An 18698-nucleotide genomic window follows, 5' to 3' on the forward strand; every position below is an offset into this window, starting at 1 on the left:
TCCACAGCAATTGAGCTCTCAAACCTAAAAATACTACCCTGAATGAGACACAAACAAATACATAGAAAAATATATAAACTTTATTGTTTAAAAAGATTTTTAAAAAAAATATAATTAAAAGGTAGTACAGCAGAAAAAAGTGTCACACAGTAGACACCATTAAATGTTAACAGAAGACAATCTGTCAATTCAAAGTAGTAGTCCTAATAACAATATGATATTAATTCATAATGACAAATCATGTACCCTAATAAAGAGTACTGCACAAAAAAGGACACATGTTTTTAAGTGTGTTAGCAACTGTGACTAGATGGTATTAGGTATGCAGGGATGTTTAAAGTAACAAAATACCATGAACAGGGCTTAAAATGGAGCCCAAAAAAATCAGGAAACAATAACATCAAAAAAACATGCCTGCTAGAAAAATATCATTCACAGTGCTAGATGGAAATACAGCCTCACCATTCACACCCTGACACGTTTCGCCGTGGCTTTCTCCAAGTCGCGCGATGAGAATGAACTCGGATGAACGTCACCCGACTTCATTGTCATACCGCGGCTCTGTCTGTCTCGCGTCCTGATTAGCGGTCACCCGTGAACGGCTCAATGGTGACCGCTAATCCCCTGAGTGAAGTGAGCAGCGCGATTAGCGCTGCCGTCACTCAGGTTAGCCGCGGCCAGCTGGAGTCCTCCACCCGAGACCGCAACTCACCTGTGACGTCATCGCTGATCGCGCAGCTCACTTCAGTCACTCGGGCGACTTGCTGTCACAGTTGGAGGATCCAGCGGTGGCCGCGGGTAACCTGATGATGTCATCGCTGATCGTGCGGCTCACTTCAGTTGCTGTGTGGAGCTCACAGAGATCGGTCTGGTCTGTGACCGCTCCTGTCATCTTCATGTAGCAGAGCTGAGAGCGTCGTGGGACGTCATGTGGATTAAGCCGGACCTGGACGGGTATTTGGGGGTTAATAAAGTGGTGTGTTTTTTTGTCTTTTACTCCAAATAAAGGATTTTTTTTGGGTGTATGTGTTAATTTTCTTTAACTTACATGTTAATCATGGAAGGTATCTCGGGGAGACGCCTACCATGATTAACCTAGGACTTAATGGCAGCTATGGGCTGCTTCCATTAACTCCTTATTACCCTGATTGCCACTGCACCAGGGCAATTCAGGATGATCTGGGTAGAGTTCCGGGACTGTCAAATCTAATGGATACGGAAATTCCGGGCGGCTGCTGGCTGATATTGTTAGGCTGGGGGGCTCCCCATAACGTGGAGCTCCCCATCCTGAGAATACCAGCCTTCAGCCGTGTGGCTTTACCCTGGCTGTTATCAAAATTGGGGGGAACCGCACGTCGGGTTTTTAAATTATTTATTTATTTTACTGCACGATAGAGACCAGCCCAACGGCGGCTGTGATTGGTTGCAGTAAGACAGCTGTCACTCAGCGTGGGGACGTGTCTGACTGCAACCAAACATAGGCGTTGGTGAGCAGGGAAAGCAGGGAATACGAGATTGAATAATGAGCGTCTGGCATTTTCAAAAGAGGAAAAGCCGCCGGAGCTTGTGACAGCCGTGCAGCGCCGCGCTGTTAATCGGGGATCGGTGAGTATGAGAGAGGGGAGAGACCGACCGACGGACAGAGAGAGAGACAGACAGAGAGAGAGAGACCGACGGACAGAGAGAGAGAGAAAGACAGAGCGACCAACTGACAGAGAAATAGACCGACAGAAAGAGGGAGATTGACCGACATCCACAGACAGAGATTGACCAGCGTCGACAGAGAGAGACTGAGGACCTGCGTGTTCCTTGTCAAAAAAGCATGCGGAACGCAACAAAAATGCAGTCCAAGTGCATTTTGGTTGCGTTTTGACCCACATCATTGATTTCAATGGGTGGAGAACGCAGCTACAACGCACAAAAGAAGTGACATGCTGCTTTTTTTTCTGCAGCAATTTTTGGCATTCAAAATGCTGCGTTTAACAACACAGCGTGCGCATTGAATTTTTGGATTGCTCATAGACTTTGCTGGGGAAGCAGAACGCATGCAATTTGGAACTGAAACGCTGCAGTTCAAAACGCAGCGTTAACGCGGGAAAAACGCAACGTGCTCACATAGCCTAAAGCTTCAACAAAGCTGTGGAGAGGGGAGAAGCTAAGAAAAAGGACACACAATGATAAAATGCTGAAACCTCTACTGCAGCAGTAAAATCGACTAAAATGTAGAAAACAAATCATATAAATGGCCAGAAATAGTGTTATTCCTCATACACAGGATAGCTTTTTCTAAAAGTGCACTGACAGTTGAAAGGGAGTAGCATGGGTGCATGCTTGACCACTTTTCCATTCAAACTCGTCCTAGAAGTGATTTTGCAATAGGGGGAGACTGGTACCCGCAGTTCTAAACATCAATGGGGGGTAGTGATCAGACCTTGGTGATCTAGCATTCACTACCTACCAGTGATATATTCCTCTGGCTGGAAAACAGCTTATTTGCTATGGCTGATCAATGTATATATACTGAGGCTATAGCTTTTAAAATTACAGTCATATGAAAAAGTTTGGGCACCCCTATTAATGTTAACCTTTTTTCTTTATAACAATTTGGGTTTTTGCAACAGCTATTTCAGTTTCATATATCTAATAACTGATGGACTGAGTAATATTTCTGGATTGCAATGAGGTTTATTGTACTAACAGAAAATGTGCAATCTGCATTTTAACTAAATTTGACAGTTGCATAAGTATGGGCACCCTTATCAATTTCTTGTTTTGAACACTCCTAACTACTTTTTACTGACTTACTGAAGTACTAAATTGGTTTCGTAACCTCATTGAGCTTTGAACTTCATAGGCAGGTGTATCCAATCATGAGAAAAGGTATTTAAGGTGGCCACTTTCAAGTTGTTCTCCTATTTGAATCTTCTATGAATAATGGCATCATGGGCTCCTCAAAACAACTCTCAAATGATCTGAAAACAAAGATTATTCAACATAGTTGTTCAGGGGAAGGATACAAAAAGTTGTCTCAGAGATTTAAACTGAAAGTTTCCACTGTGAGGAACATAGTAAGGAAATGGAAGAACACAGGTACAGTTCTTGTTAAGCCCAGAAGTGGCAGGCCAAGAAAAATTTCAGAAAGGCAGAGAAGAAGAATGGTGAGAACAGTCAAGGACAATCCACAGACCACCTCCAAAGACCTGCAGCATCATCTTGCTGCAGATGGTGTCAATGTGCATCGGTCAACAATACAGCGCACGTTGCACAAGGAGAAGCTATATGGGAGAGTGATGCGACAGAAGCAGTTTCTGCAAGCATGCCACAAACAGTCGCCTGAGGTATGCAAAAGCACATTTGGACAAGCCAGTTACATTTTGGACGAAGGTCCTGTGGACTGATGAAACAAAGATTGAGTTGTTTGGTGATACAAAAAGGTGTTATGCATGGAGGCAAAAAAACACGGCATTCCAAGAAAAGCACTTGCTACCCACAGTAAAATTTGGTGGAGGTTCCATCATGATTTGGGGCTGTATGGCCAATGCCGGCATCGGGAAACTTGTTAAAGTTGAGGGTCGCATGGATTCAACTCAGTATCAGCAGATTCTTGACAATAATGTGCAAGAATCAGTGACGAAGTTGAAGTTACGCAGGGGATCGATGTTTCAGAAAGACAATGATCTAAAACACTGCTCCAAATCTACTCAGGCATTCATGCAGAGGAACAATTACAATGTTCTGGAATGGCCATCCCAGTCCCCAGACATGAATATCATTGAAAATCTGTGGGATCATTTGAAGCGTGCTGTCCATGCTCGGCGACCATCAAACTTAACTGAACTGGAAATGTTTTGTAAACAGGAATGGTCAAATATACCTTTATCCAGGATCCAGGAACTCATTAAAAGCTACAGGAAGCGACTAGAGGCTGTTATTTTTGCAAAAGGAGGATCTACAAAATATTAATGTCACTTTTATGTTGAGGTGCCCATACTTTTGCACCGGTCAAATTTTGTTTAAATGCGGATTGCACATTTCCTGTTAGTACAATAAACCTCATTTCAATCCAGAAATATTACTCAGTCCATTAGTTATTAGATATATGAAACTGAAATAGCTGTTGCAAAAACCCAAATTGTTATAAAGAAAAAAGGTTAACATTAATATGGGTGCCCAAACTTTTTCATATGACTGTACATAAAAGAACTTAAACTTTTCCCTTACAAAACAAATCATGACACTGCAATACACAATGAAAATAATAATACAAAAAAAATAATGAGGGGTAAAAATAAATAATTGGTCTGGTTCAAATACTCAATGCGGACTGCACTCTAACTAGAGTCTATCACCACCAAATGAAACATCAAATTTCTCAGCCTGGGTAGTGTATAACTAAAACTTATCTTTTAATTGATCGATTAAAAAAGCCATATTAAAAACACACACAACGGGAGTGTGGCTTATCAATGGCCGAGTGAGGAAGCAGGCTTTCAGACCTCTGCGGACCCAGACGATAATACTGCAAATAACCAGTCCTGCCTGCTGGGTTGATGTCCAGGAGGAAGCGTACGGAGGGCAGCCTGCGGTGCGAGGTGGGAGCAGCAGCTTGGAGCTAGCGCGGCTCTTTGCAAGAGCAGGCACCCCCAAGCAAGACCCATCAGTAATGGCGACCAAAGAAAAAGGTCAATAACGTGCCGCTACGCAGAGCCAAGAGGAGAACCATGAGAGAGGAGACCATGGCGGTGAGTCCCCATGTCACCCAGGGACAGCGAGGGAGGGCCACACACCCGACATTTCCACTCACCCGGCTGGATCACTGCACTTTGGGGCTGGAAGTTCTCAATCACTTTCTGCATCAATGTTGGCACCACATGGAGCGTGAGTAATGGTGCCTAATTCTCAGAGAACGCCAAGAGGGGTGTCAGCTGGCTGCTCTGTCTTCAGAGACTGTGGGCCGGTCTCCGGGCTCAGCACAGTGGTCTCCTCTGTGCTCTTTACTAGCAGAGCCCTGCATACACAGCCCTGAGCCACAAGGAGCTTCAACAAACAAGGACTGGCTTGACCTCTCACAATCTCCAGTAACCCTTCAGTTGCCAGAACCCCTGTCAGAGCTTCAGGATAATAATCCAAGCCCTGCCTTCTAAACATGATCTGGACAGGCTAGCCCAACGATTTAAAGCTTCCCAAAAAAGGGCTCTGGCTGTTACAAAAGGGCACCTGGACTGGACTCTCTGGCTGAGAGGGCCTCAGAAAATGAAGAGGCACTCTCGACTATCTCAGACAGAGTAGCTACCCTGGAAACTATGTTATTTGTAGCGCAGTCCCACACTCTGGCCCTTTCAGTATTGATGGAAGACCAGGAGAACAGGGAGAGAAGGAACAATATTCATCTTAAAGGGATCCCTGAGCAAATCCCTGGGGAATATCTATTGCAATTTGCGAGGTCCATTTTTAACACTATTACACAGAACCCCCAGACTTCAGTTACACTGTTGACAGAGTTCATAGAGTTACTCGGGCTGGTTTCTCAGACGCAGCCACCCCAAGTGATGTCCTGTGCAGGCTGCATTATTTTACAGATAAGGACGATATCCTACGTCAGGCATGGTCACACAGAGCGGTGTCCATTGATGGGTCTGAGATAAAAGTTATTTCCTGGCATATCAAGCCGCACTTTGAACATTCCGGAGGCAGCTGCATCCCCTCCTAATCAAGATCAAGGTGTCCGGGGCCTCCTGTTCCATCTGGTTGTCTGGAAAAATGGTCAGTTGTTCTTCCTTAAGTCTCACAGGGATCTACAGGGTCTCTTCACATTCTTGGACATTCCATCGTTTCAAGTGTCTGACTGGCTCTCAGTGGAGAGACTTCTCCGGGGTCCACAAAGAAACAAGAAGAATGTCTTGCCGGGCACTTCTCGCAGTGCCTCGGAAGGAGATCGCTATCGGCCTTATGTAAACCCATTGCCAGAGGAACAGCAAGAACTCTGAGCCTTCTTCGGTTATGTCTCATTTGTAGACATCTTGGGCGCGGTGGGACATTGGTCTTTGCCATACAGCTGCATTTCTGAACAGATTACTGGATCTCCAGACCCCCATCTGCTATAGCAATTTGAGTGGGGGCAGAGATGGGTCTCTGCCCTATAGACTACTATATCCTACGGCGGGCCAGGGTTCCAGTCTGCGAACTGTATGAATAGTGTTCCTTAGCATATATTGGTTATTGTCTGTTGGATAATGTTGGTTGAGCAATCTGCAAAGTTAGTGCCTCCTTCTCTGGCCATTTGGGAGAAGGAAGATTGGTTAAAATGTTATAGATTCTATTATAGTCCTAACCCCATTGTTATCAACGTCACCAGTGACCCCACCGGAACCTCCAGGTGGTGTATCATGGTTCGGATTGGTCCGATTCGGGTCTCATAGTTTGTCTTTCTCATGACTGCTTTCTAACGGGGCACATGTTGTATGCTCCGGAGCATACAATTTTCTGTTCTACTTCTCTCTTTTTCTACCTTGTCTAGTCTTTCCCGCCCATTGTCTGTTTATGCCTTTGCCTTTACCCCCATCATCTTTTTCTCCCCTACTTGGGAGTTTCTCTTTTTTTTTTTTTTTCTTTTTTTCTTCTTCTCCTTGCGCGCCCCCCCCCCCCCCCCCCCAAGGTCTGGTGGTGGGGGTACCGGGACCTTATCCCTCTCTGAATATCTTGTCGCAATCGATGCAGAAAGCATTTCACCTGGGATCTTTAAACGGCAAGGGCCTCCTTAGCGCTGGTAAGAGATCCATTATGTTTAATGTTTAAATATCTGAAGGCTAGTCATGTACAGGTGGCATGCCTTCAGGAGACACACATGTGCGTGAATAAGCCATTTAAACTCTCTAACCCATTTTTTCTGCGTGCCTATCACAGTTGCTCCCCCGATAAGAAATCTTGTGGTACACCGTACTAGTAGCTTAATTTTGCAGGAAATTCCCTGGGAGTTTATCGACTCTTGCCATGATGATCTGGGTCAAATGTTGGTAGTTAAGGGGAGAATTGCCGCACAGCCCTACAACTTTGCCTCGCTATACCTGACCAATTCGGGCTAGATATCAGCACTATCTCACTTTTTAGACCGGGTGGATGAATTTGTAGAGGGGACCATGGTGCTGGGAGGAGATTTAAATATGGCTCTTGAATCGTTAATGAATACCTTAAATGGTCACTCTTCTCTGTCAGGTACATCTCTACTTAAAAGTTAAAAGGGTCCTATACGAACATCAGTTGCTCGATTCATAGCATATTCTACACCTCAATGACCAAGGTTTCTTATTCTAGTCTATGGTCCATGACTCTTATTCGAGATTAGATTACTTTCTCATTAGACATGCTGAACAAAATACAAATGGCAGGGATAGACGCACTTACCTTTTCTGACCATGCATTGGTAACGGTGTCTATACTTTACTCATCCCAATGCCTAGACAATGGCAGTGGAATTCTTCCCCAATACTGGTGTGGGAGGCACACAAGTGTGTTATCAGGGAACTACTCATAAAACATGGCTCAAGATTAAAGCTTGAGAGGAAAGTGGAGATAGTGGGTCTTTTTTCCTAACTGCGGGATTTGGAAACCAGGCATCAGTGAATGCCAGCAGTTGACTTGAGAGACACAGTTCTCAAGGCAAGGGAGGAGCTGAGAGGTCTTTTAAAATACGCAAGCGAAGGGGGTTTTGGCTAGAGCCAGACACCATTTTTACGAGTATGGTAACAAGTATAGCACATCATTAGCAAAAGCCCTACGGACGCACAGAATGACCACTTATATTCTGGAGTTGGCTTGTGGTCCGCAGAACTCGAAAATCCACCTGTCCTCGGAAATTGCGTTGACTTTTAAGAATTATTAAGCCTCATTATACAATCTAAATGACAAACTCTCTTTCTACCGCCTCCAATTTCCGATGTCGGATCCGGGACTATATCAGAGCCTCTGGTCTTCCATCCCTGCAAACAGCGGATATAGAGAGATTGGAGGGACCAATTTTGGAACAAGAGTTGACATCAGTTATTTCCTCTCCCCAGTCTGGCAAAGCTCCGGGCCCATATGGGTTACCCCAATTATATTACAAAAATTATTACAATTAATGCAGGCACTTCCCATTGCAGTCCCATCAGCCTTCTTCAAGACAGTGGGAGCAATTCAGACGGCCTTTGTTTTTGGCAACAAAGGAGCCAGGATCAGGCGCTCTGTCCTGTATAGAGCTAAATTGAAGGGAGGCTTTGGTCTCCCAAATCTTAAGCTTTACCACATTGGGTGCCACTTGTTACGGATCGTTGATTAGTGTAGAAACAAACGCAAAAAGGCTTGGGTCCAGATAGAACAGAGCTTTTCAGATTCCTCATTGTGCACCCTCCCTTGGGCCACCTCGCCCGCCCCTAATGCTCTGCAAACTCACCCTACGATTGAGCCCACACTGAAAATTTGTCTGGATCTTTTAGTGTCTGGGGTGGCAATTCCCCCACTTTCTAACCTTACTCCCATTATTAGCCACCCGAGTTTAAGCCCGGACTCTTCTGACCCTGTTTTTAGGGCATGGAGCAGGGCGGGTTTTGACAGAGTAGCTGACTGGGATGGACAAACGGACTGGCTGTCATTCGCCGATTTAAATACTGCTTTAGATTCAATCCCACTGGGGAGCTGGAGGAGCCATCAGCTGAAACATTTTCGAAACACTCTCCGTTCTAGGACGCAGTTCTTTTCGAATAAAACCCTTTTTGAATCAACGTATTAAGCATCAGGACCTATGCGGGATACACTTTCTATGTTTTACGTCTTGCTGATATCACCCCCGGACCAGCTACCCCCACCTTATGCACCAGCAATGAAATAGGATATTTAGACTGGTGAATAAGATGTCTATTAGCTCGAGCTGGCAAGAGGCGAATTACAAAATCCTCGCGTTGGTACAGAATTCCCTCTCATTTACACACTATGTTTCGTTCAGTGGACCCAGTGTGTTGGCGACGAAGCGAGGCAGAGGGCACTTTCTTACATATTTTCTGGGACCGTAGCGTGTTACAACCTTTCTGGAGCAGGGCAAGTCAAATTGTCTGCACAATAACAGTTTACGGGGAAAATGGGGCCAGCATTGTACCTACTACAGCACAGTGAGATGTCGTTGTCCATGTACAAAAGCGCTCTCTTACGAATTTTTATTATGGTGGCTTGTTCATGTGTCCCCCCTAAACTGGAGGAGTGTCACCTGTCCATCAGTGGCTTTGTGGATCTCGAGAGTCAATGAAATTATGCATATGGAGGATTTGACTTCTTCGAGTCATGACACCTACGAAAAGTTGTGGGCCACATGGTATTACTGACTGGACTTTTAACAAACAGACAAGTATAAGGAGGCTCTAAGATAATCTGGGGGAAGCGTTGGCTTGCTGACTTCTGGGGGATTCAGCGCTCTCTCCCCTCATACACCCCCACCGGACACCCCCCTCATTCCCCCAAAAAGGGGGAATGAGGGGGTGTCCGGTGGGGGTGTATGAGGGGGCATACACCCCTACCGGACACCCCCTCATATCCCCCTTTTTTTTTTCTTCTTGTTCTCTTTTGCTCATCCTCCTCTCCTCTTCCTATTTCTCTTCTCCTTCTCCTGGCTTGGCTTCTCCTCTCCTCTCTGCCCAACGTTGGGCAAGGTTTTCCATTCTCTTGTAAAAGTTATTGACAAATCTGTTTATAACTAACTGGCTTTTCTGTGATGGTTTTGAAATTGTAAGTTATCCTTTCCTTGCAATGTGATTGCCTATTATTCAAGCTATTGTTGTCAAGTTAAATAAAGAATTATAAAAAAAAAAAAAACACACAACACGAAAGACAGACAAAAATATCGCTCATTAGAGCTGTAATTCAGTATAACCCAAACGCCAATACCAATTGACACGTTAATGATTACTCAAAGTTGAAATTACATGGTGGTCCGTGAAGAGGGTATTGTGTGGCTTCACTAGCCCCCCTCATTTCCTGAGTTTAAAGGGACGAACCCCCTTCTCATGGGACATTATGCAACGTCTGTATACCGGTGAGATTGTTCCAATTTTTCAATGTTCATTTCTGCTAATTCGGACAGTGGACTTGCCAAACCAAATTATTAACCATAGATGTCCCATGCGAAGGGGATTTGTCCCTTTAAACTCAGGAAATGAGGGGGGTTAGTGAAGCCACACAATACCCTCTTGTCGAACCACCATGCTGAAGAGGCTCCCTATTCATTTCATCTAATGTTCATCAGGAGAAGAAGGGAATTCAGCCAGTCAGGCTATATAATGGCACTGGCTGCACCTGCAGCATTCATGCCAGGGATACCCCAAGGTATCCTAATTATTGATACCACTGTCATTTCAACTTTGATGAGTAATCATTAACTTTTCAATAGGTATTGACGTTTGGGTTATACTGATTTACAGCTCTATTTTTGTCTGCCTTTCGTGTTGTTTGTGTTTTCAATACGGCTTTTTCTGGTTCAAATACCCCAAATTATTCAGTGTCTAAATCAACAAGTATTTTGTATATATTTAGTATGAATCTGAGTTTTTCTGTTTCTCTACTGCAGAAATGACCACAAATCCACAGAAAATCTGCAAATTAATTTCCTATGAATTTAACATGGGCTTACAATTTTCACTGCAAACTACTAAATCTGTTTTAAATTTGGTTAAAAGCTTTACTATTATGATTATTAAAGGCAAAAACATACGGTGTTCTGTTATCTTGATGACTTTGTCTAAGCTGCTTAATTAATGATGAAATTACCTATCAAGAAAGCACAAAAAATATATATGGTTAAAGCATGTACATAGTTACTTTTTGCACATTTTTTGCCAAACACTATACACACTACTCACAAAACATTAGGGATATTTAGCTATCAGGTGAAATTTCAGGATGATCCTAAAATGCCCTCTGACATTTTCAGGTGAATGCAATGTGACCTTCTCTAAATTTTTTAATGCACATGTCCAAATGTTCAATTCTTCAGTACTTTTTGCACAACTTGCTGTTCTCTATCTAGGAGTTTAATGGCAAAATTGACAAAAGGTGTTTGATCCATGAATCACCCAACAAATTTCGGGCTTCGATTAAAATTGGTATTTAAACAGTCCTCCTCATGCTGATCATATTTTGACATTATGAGACCAAGACGACACCTAACAATTCATGACAAGTACCTCGCTATTGCAAAGCCTCAAGCAGGATATTCTCAGACGGAAGTGGCGACTGAGCTTAGAGTGTCACAGAGTGTCATCAGCAGGTTGCAACAGAGATACAGAGAGACTGGAAGAGTCACAGAAAGGCATTGAAGTGAATGTCCTTTGGCCACATCCTACACTGCTAACAGCTTCACTATGAACAAATCCTTTGAGAACCAGATGATGAACACAACTCTAGGCACACTTTGTTGCGTCTCACCTCACAGAGAGGTGAGACGCAACAAAGTGTCACGTCAGACCATTTGAAACTGTCTAAATCAACAAGGTCTGCATGTTATACAACTTGCAATGGTACCTGAACACACCACCAGGCACAGGCGTCATCGTCTTGCTGGACTAGGGACCAGTGGGTCTCAGTGATGTTTAGTGATGAAAGGTAATTCAAGCTGAGAAGAAATGATGGCCACCAACGATGTTTGATACATCAAGGAGAGCACTATGCAGCATCCACTGTTGTCACCAGACGAGCCTTTGGAGATGGTTGTGTTACAGTGAGGGCAGGTGTGTTTAGTCAATACAGAAAAGTCCTACACTATGTAAATGATATAGTGACAAGCCTCTACTACTTGAATAACATCATTAATCCAGTCATTGTGTCTCTATATGAACTACACAGGCATAATTTCATCTTCATTGACTACAATGCTCCAGCTCATCGAGGTTGCACCATTTATGAATGGCTGTTGGAGACTGGGGTACCTCAAATGTAGTTGCCTGAACCTTCTCCAGACCTAAATCTCACAGAAAACCTTTGGTATCAGCTGAGTCGCCTTTTAGAGGCTTTTAGTTCTGTACCCCAAAACCTCAATGACCTGAACACCGCTCTTCAAGTAAAGTGGGATACCATGCCTCAGCAGACAATAACTTGACTTGTGAACAGCATGAGATGTCGTTATCAAGCTGTAATTGATGTTTAAGGCCGTATGATAAGTGATCAATGAAATAAGAATGGGTTGCATCAAAATACTGCAGATAACAGCCATGGGTGCTACATCATACAGACAAGAGAGTACATGTAAAGCAGAAAAAAGATCCACATGTAGTCATGTGTGGGGGTTTTTTGTGTGCTTTTAAATGTTTTTAACCATTTGTTTTGATTGGCACTTAATAAATTCTTGTAATGTTAAGGTTACTGTTATATTTAATTTCTGGTGTGCACATGACTACATGCAATGATAAGTTATCAAGATACTAACATTTTTGGTATGGGTACACCCATCACTGTTGTTGGCTTTTGTTTCAATAAATTGTTTGAGATGAGGAAATCACCATTACATGCTTCCACATAAATGCCTTACTTTCAAAATAAAGTATTATGTAGCATAAACTTTTTATGTTTTACATAAATTTCTCCTGAAAGAAAATAGGACTAACTTTTGTGAGTAGTGTTTATGTTATGTATAATGATCAGTGTGAAGCCTACTTTACACGTTGCAATTTCGCATACGATATCGTATGCGATTTGCAACGCCCCCATCATATGTGTGGCACGTTCAATTTTGTTGAACGTGCCACACAAACGATTAACCCCCGTCACACATACTTACCTTCCATACGACCTCGATGTGGGCGGCGAACGTCCACTTCCTGGAGTGGGAGGGACGTTCGGCGTCACATCGACGTCACGCGGCAGCCAGGCCAATAGAAGCGGAGGGGCAGAGCTGAGCGGGACATAAACCCAGCTCCTTCCTTCCGCATTACCGGCCGGGAGCCGCAGGACGTAGGTAAGATCTGTTCATCGTTCCCGGGGTGTCACACACTGCAATGTGTGCTACCCCGGGTACGATGAACAATCTGACGCACAATTCATGAGGAATGTACGATGTGCGTGCGATGAACGTTTTACCGTTCAATTGCAATCGCACGTAGCAGTTACACACTGCAATGTAACTTACAATGCCGGATGTGCGTCACTTACGACGTGACCCAGCCGACACATTGTAAGATACATTGCAGCGTGTAAAGCGGGCTTAAGTTGATGAGAAATCATACTTTGAGAGCCCTACCGGGAACTGTGCATCTTGGACTACTGGCTTCTCCCCACCCCACTGCCCTAAACTGACAGTTATCTCTCTATTTGTGTGTATTTTGAGAGTGTTGTCAGTCTAGGGGAGCAAAATGTGGAGAACAGTGATTTTGGTGATCCGGTTCCCATGGCTCCGCTTAGCAAAAAGAAGGGGCTCTTTTGGATTGTTCATGACTCCCTTTTAAATGTGTGTTCACGGCAGGTGAACACATAATTAAGCTTGTGTTAATGCCGCCGAAACCACGCCCACCTACGGCTAAACCCCACCGACCCACAACAAGCCAATTAATTTGCCGACTGGGTGGGGTATTGTTCAGGTGGGTGGGGTTTTGCTGACCAAACACCCATATTTTACGCCCAGTGAGAGCTGTTAAGAGAATTTAGTGGCTCTCACTGGGGATCCGGCTCCAGTCGTTCATAGCAGAGAGCCGGATCTTTGTGTTGGATCGTTCTCGACCGACACATCACTAGTGGAGAAGCAGCCGGGAATCTCATATGAGGCGCACTCTCCCCGGCCAGCTTTTTAAAGAATTTCCTCTCTAAAACTGTAACATTTGAGAGTAATGTATTCCTGGCTGCAATTGTGCAGTCAGTGTCAGATTGATGCTGCCCTGTAGTTTGGGTTAGCATGAGTACCCTGTCAGGTTCCCTTTTAAAAGGCTGGGTTTTCATTATTCAATTTGGGCAAGATATGATAATGGCTATAACCATACAAAGAGTTCATATGCCTTAGCCTGATAGCATGGGAATGTAGTCAATGTTTTTTGTTGTTTTTAGTTGGTATCAAAAGAACATTGAGACCACACCTTCTGACCTTACCATTATCATACTGATCAAATTTTGATCAATGTTAGGAAATCATTTGGGTAACTCCACGATGTACAGTTGGAAAGCAGTCACCCATATGCTTTTTGCATAACCAAACATGCATTGACAGTGCATTTTATGGCTGAAGCTCCAAGCAGCATAACGCAAACTGAATGGGCCAATTTGGTCAACATGGAACACCTGGAGAAATGACAGTCAAAAAACTCACTGTCATGGCATGTTTATGGATGCAAGCAATAGCATGTGGTTTCTGAAGCAACACAACCCTGCTGAAATTGCTAATTTTTATCCTTTATCCCTTTTTTGATGATCTATAATGATAAAGTCTACATGGACAACAACTTTTTAATGTGTCAGAAAATATTAAAATATATCAGTATTGATTATCAAAAATTTAAAACAATCTAATCCTAGACTATACTGAACTAAGACCAATCTTTTTGATAGTATAGGGCACTTTACACGCTGCGATCTCGCTAGCGAGATCGCTAGAGAGCATACCCGCCCCCGTCGGTTGTGCGTCACCGGCAAATCGCTGCCCGTGGCGTACATCGCTCGGACCCGTCACACTACTTACCTGCCTAGCGACGTCGCTGTGACCAGCGAACCGTCTCCTTTCTAAGGGGGCAGTTCGTTCGGCGTCACTAAGCGGCCGCCTAATAGAAGCAGAGGGGGCGGAGATGAGCGGGACGAACATCCCACCTCCTTTCTTCCTCATTTCGGGTGGCCGCAGGTAAGGTGAAATTCCTCGTTCCTGCGGTGTCACACATAGCGATGTGTGGTGCCGCAGGAAAGACGAACAACCTGCGTCCTGCAACAGCAACGATATTTGGGAAATGGACAGCGTGTCAACGATCAACGATAAGGTGAGTATTTTTGATCGTAAGCGGTCGCTCGTACGTGTCACACACAACGATGTCGCTAACAAGAATGGATGTGCGTCACGAATTCCGTGACCCCAACGACATCTCGTTAGCGATGTCGTTGCGTGTAAAGCGGCCTTAAGTGATGGAGATAATCATGGCAATTCGGCATTGCAAGAATGGCTTGAGCACAGCATATCACAAGCTGGACATAACGTTAAATGCACTTACATTTTCCAAAAGCTTATCATAGTAGTCAGTAGCTGTACAACCAAGTTGGGCAAAAATATGAGGGTCCTCCTCTCCTTTTCCAGATGAAGAAAGGAGATGGCAAAACAGACCCTGTGGGTACATAAATAAACAATTACTTACAAAGGGTAAAACATTATTTTATTGTGCAGAATTCTGTAGATAACATTAGCCCAAGAATGATCACACTTAAATACCATTGTAATTTCTTTTAGTTAACATTGAGCCGAAATTACTTTTTAAATGTATTAAAGTACGGTATATCTTTATAGTGAGACCGCACTTACAGTCATGCACACTACTCAGAAGGCAGGTGTATGTGACCCAGCTTCAGAGAGGAGTCGTGTGCATAACCGGAAGTACCGATGAGCTTAGACCATGGAGAATAAACATCTATGAAGCCAGGACGCATTCACCCGGCGTCAAAGAAGCTGAAAGATAACGGGGACAAACCCGCGCACATGCATGGCTTTGTATAGCCCTGCCATGACACTGGCTGTTGTAAATAATGTTATCACGCCCACAGGGGTGTGATAACATACTAAAGTGGGCTGACTAGCCAGGGAACTAACGCCCTCGCAATTAGTCACAGCCCTTATTAGCATCTCATAAATGATTCTTTAGAAATACATTTTCTAAAGTTCTGTTTATGTATGCTCCTTTTCACTTGTATGCTAGTAAACATGGGCGTAACGGCCAAGGTCGAAAAGGTCGCCATTGTGACCGCGTGCGGAAGGTTAGTGGCCTGCCCTGCAGATCAGCAGTCGGCTCCTTTCTGTGAGAGAGGAGCTGTGCTGTTCTGTCACAGACCACGTGGCCACTATGCACTGTGTGCAGAATTATTAGGCAAATGAGTATTTTGATCACATGGTAATTTTTATACATGTTGTCCTACTCCAAGCAGTCTAGGCTTGAGAGCCAACTACCAATTAAGTAAATCAGGTGATGTGCATCTCTGTAATGAGGAGGGGTGTGGTGTATTTACATCATCACCCTATATAACGTGTGCTTAATTATTAGGCAACTTCCTTTCCTTTGGCAAAATGGATCAGAAGAAAGATTTGACGGGCTCTGAAAAGTCCAAAATTGTGAGATGTCTTGCAGAGGGATGCAGCAGTCTGAAAATTGCCAAACTTTTGAAGCGTGAGCACCGAACAATCAAGCGTTTCATGGCAAATAGCCAACAGGGTCGCAAGAAGCGTGTTGGGCAAAAAAGGCGTAAAATAACTGCCCATGAATTGAGGAAAATCAAGCGTGAAGCTGCCAAGATGCCATTTGTCACTAGTTTGGCCATATTTCAGACCTGCAACATTACTGGAGTATCAAAATACACAAGGTGTGCCATACTCAGGGATATGGCCAAGGTAAGGAAGGCTGAAAAACGTCCACCTTTGAACAAGAAACATAAGATAAAACGTCAAGACTGGGCCAAGAAATATCTTGATTTTTCAAAGGTTTTATGGACTGATGAAATGAGAGTGACTCTTGATGGGCCAGATGGATGGTCCAGAGGCTGGATCAGTAAAGGGCAGAGAGCTCCACTCTGACTCAGACGCCAGCAAATTGAAGGTGGGGTACTGGTATCGGCTGGTATCATCAAAGATGAACTTGTGGGACCTTTTTCGGGTTGAGGATGGAGAGAAGCTCAACTCCCAGACCTACTGCCAGTTTCTGGAAGACAACTTCTTCAAGCAGTGGTACAGGTAGAAGTCGGTATCGTTCAAGAAAAACATGATTTTCATGCAGGACAATGCTCCATCAGATGTATCCAACTACTCCACAGCGTGGCTGGCCAGTAAAGGTCTAAAAGATGAAAAAATAATGACATAGCCCCCTTGTCCACCTGATCTGATCCCCATAGAGAACCTGTGGTCCCTCATAAAATGTAAGATCTACAGGGAGGGAAAACAGTACACCTCTCGGAACAGCGTCTGGGAGGCTGTGGTGGCTGCTGCACGCAATGTTGATCGTAAAAAGATCAAGCAACTGACAGAATCTATGGATGGTAGGCTGTTGAGTGTCATCATTAAGAAAGGTGGCTATATTGGTCACTAAGTTTTTGGGGTTTTGTTTTTGCATGTCAGAAATGTTTATTTCTAAATTTTGTGCAGTTATATTGGTTTACCTGGTGAAAATAAACAAGTGAGATGGGAATATATTTGGTTTTTATTAATATATCACTGTCTTACATACGAGTTCCTTATATTTAAGATATAACTTTAGTTAAAACATTTTAATTTTTAATAATAGTGTCCATATGGACACCACTAATTGAAACAAAAGCAAACGTGTGCTGTGATTCTAAAAACATTTATCGGCCAGCCCGCAATGATATACAGCTTGATGTGCTAATATAATGTATTTTTTGAGAGCCACACTAGCCAGATCCACTTGGGAACAGTCCTCAAGATGTCACATGAGCTAAGATTGGTATTCACCATCTATCAAACTCTGATATCCCCCTCCTGACTGGGCTAGAGTTTGCAGAAAGAAAAAATAACTAGCCAGCATAACACCATGAAATATATCATTAAACATCGTATCTAATACGCTGCCATCACCCCTGATGAGTCTGGGCAGCTATCGTGAATACAGATGAAACGTGTAGGGATGGCACATAGTTAGGCACGGCACATAGTTAGGCACGGACACTGTAGGGAATGACGGGCCACACTCATCTGCTGGGCGGGAGGACACAGCCATTTGCTGTGGTAACCTCTCTGCAGCAGGGCTGTGGAGTCGGTAAGCCAAACCTTCGACTCCGACTCCTCAATTTCCCTTGCACCGACTCCACGACTCCAACTCCCACATATATTGCTTATAGTTAAGTGAAAAATGCATTGTAATACAATGTGAACATCAGACATTTATTGATTTTATGATACAATAATCAAGATATTTAGATAGAACATAAAATATATTTATTTATTGGAATACAACTTTAGAACACAAAAAACTGTAATAAATTGTAAATATGTAATACAATGTAATATATAGTAGATTACATATATGTATCTTGTGTATATATACAGTTAGGTCCAGAAATATTTGGACAGTGACACAAGTCTTGTTATTTTAGCGGTTTACAAAAACATGTTCAGAAATACAATTATATATATAATATGGGCTGAAAGTGCACACTCCCAGCTGCAATATGAGAGTTTTCACATCCAAATCGGAGAAAGGGTTTAGGAATCATAGCTCTGTAATGCATAGCCTCCTCTTTTTCAAGGGACCAAAAGTAATTGGACAAGGGACTCTAAGGGCTGCAATTAACTCTGAAGGCGTCTCCCTCGTTAACCTGTAATCAATGAAGTAGTTAAAAGGTCTGGGGTTGATTACAGGTGTGTGGTTTTGCATTTGGAAGCTGTTGCTGTGACCAGACAACATGCGGTCTAAGGAACTCTCAATTGAGGTGAAGCAGAACATCCTGAGGCTGAAAAAAAAGAAAAAATCCATCAGAGAGATAGCAGACATGCTTGGAGT

General features: G+C 43.6%; 1 protein-coding gene across 4 annotated transcripts in view; it reads right to left on the minus strand.

Annotated features, from left to right (window-relative positions):
- FANCC (FA complementation group C) overlaps positions 1–18698 on the minus strand; it is a 412246-nt gene that overhangs the window by 238899 nt on the left and 154649 nt on the right. For all 4 annotated transcript variants that reach the window (XM_075318657.1, XM_075318636.1, XM_075318643.1 and 1 more), the window contains exons 5-6: positions 15195–15305; positions 10733–10788 (exon numbers count right to left, since the gene is read on the minus strand). In XM_075318657.1, the coding sequence (XP_075174772.1) occupies positions 10733–10788; positions 15195–15305 (167 nt within the window). The remainder of the gene's footprint in view (positions 1–10732; positions 10789–15194; positions 15306–18698) is intronic.

This window comes from Anomaloglossus baeobatrachus, chromosome 1, assembly GCF_048569485.1.
Source record: "Anomaloglossus baeobatrachus isolate aAnoBae1 chromosome 1, aAnoBae1.hap1, whole genome shotgun sequence".
In the NCBI taxonomy this organism is placed as follows: Eukaryota; Metazoa; Chordata; class Amphibia; order Anura; family Aromobatidae; genus Anomaloglossus; species Anomaloglossus baeobatrachus.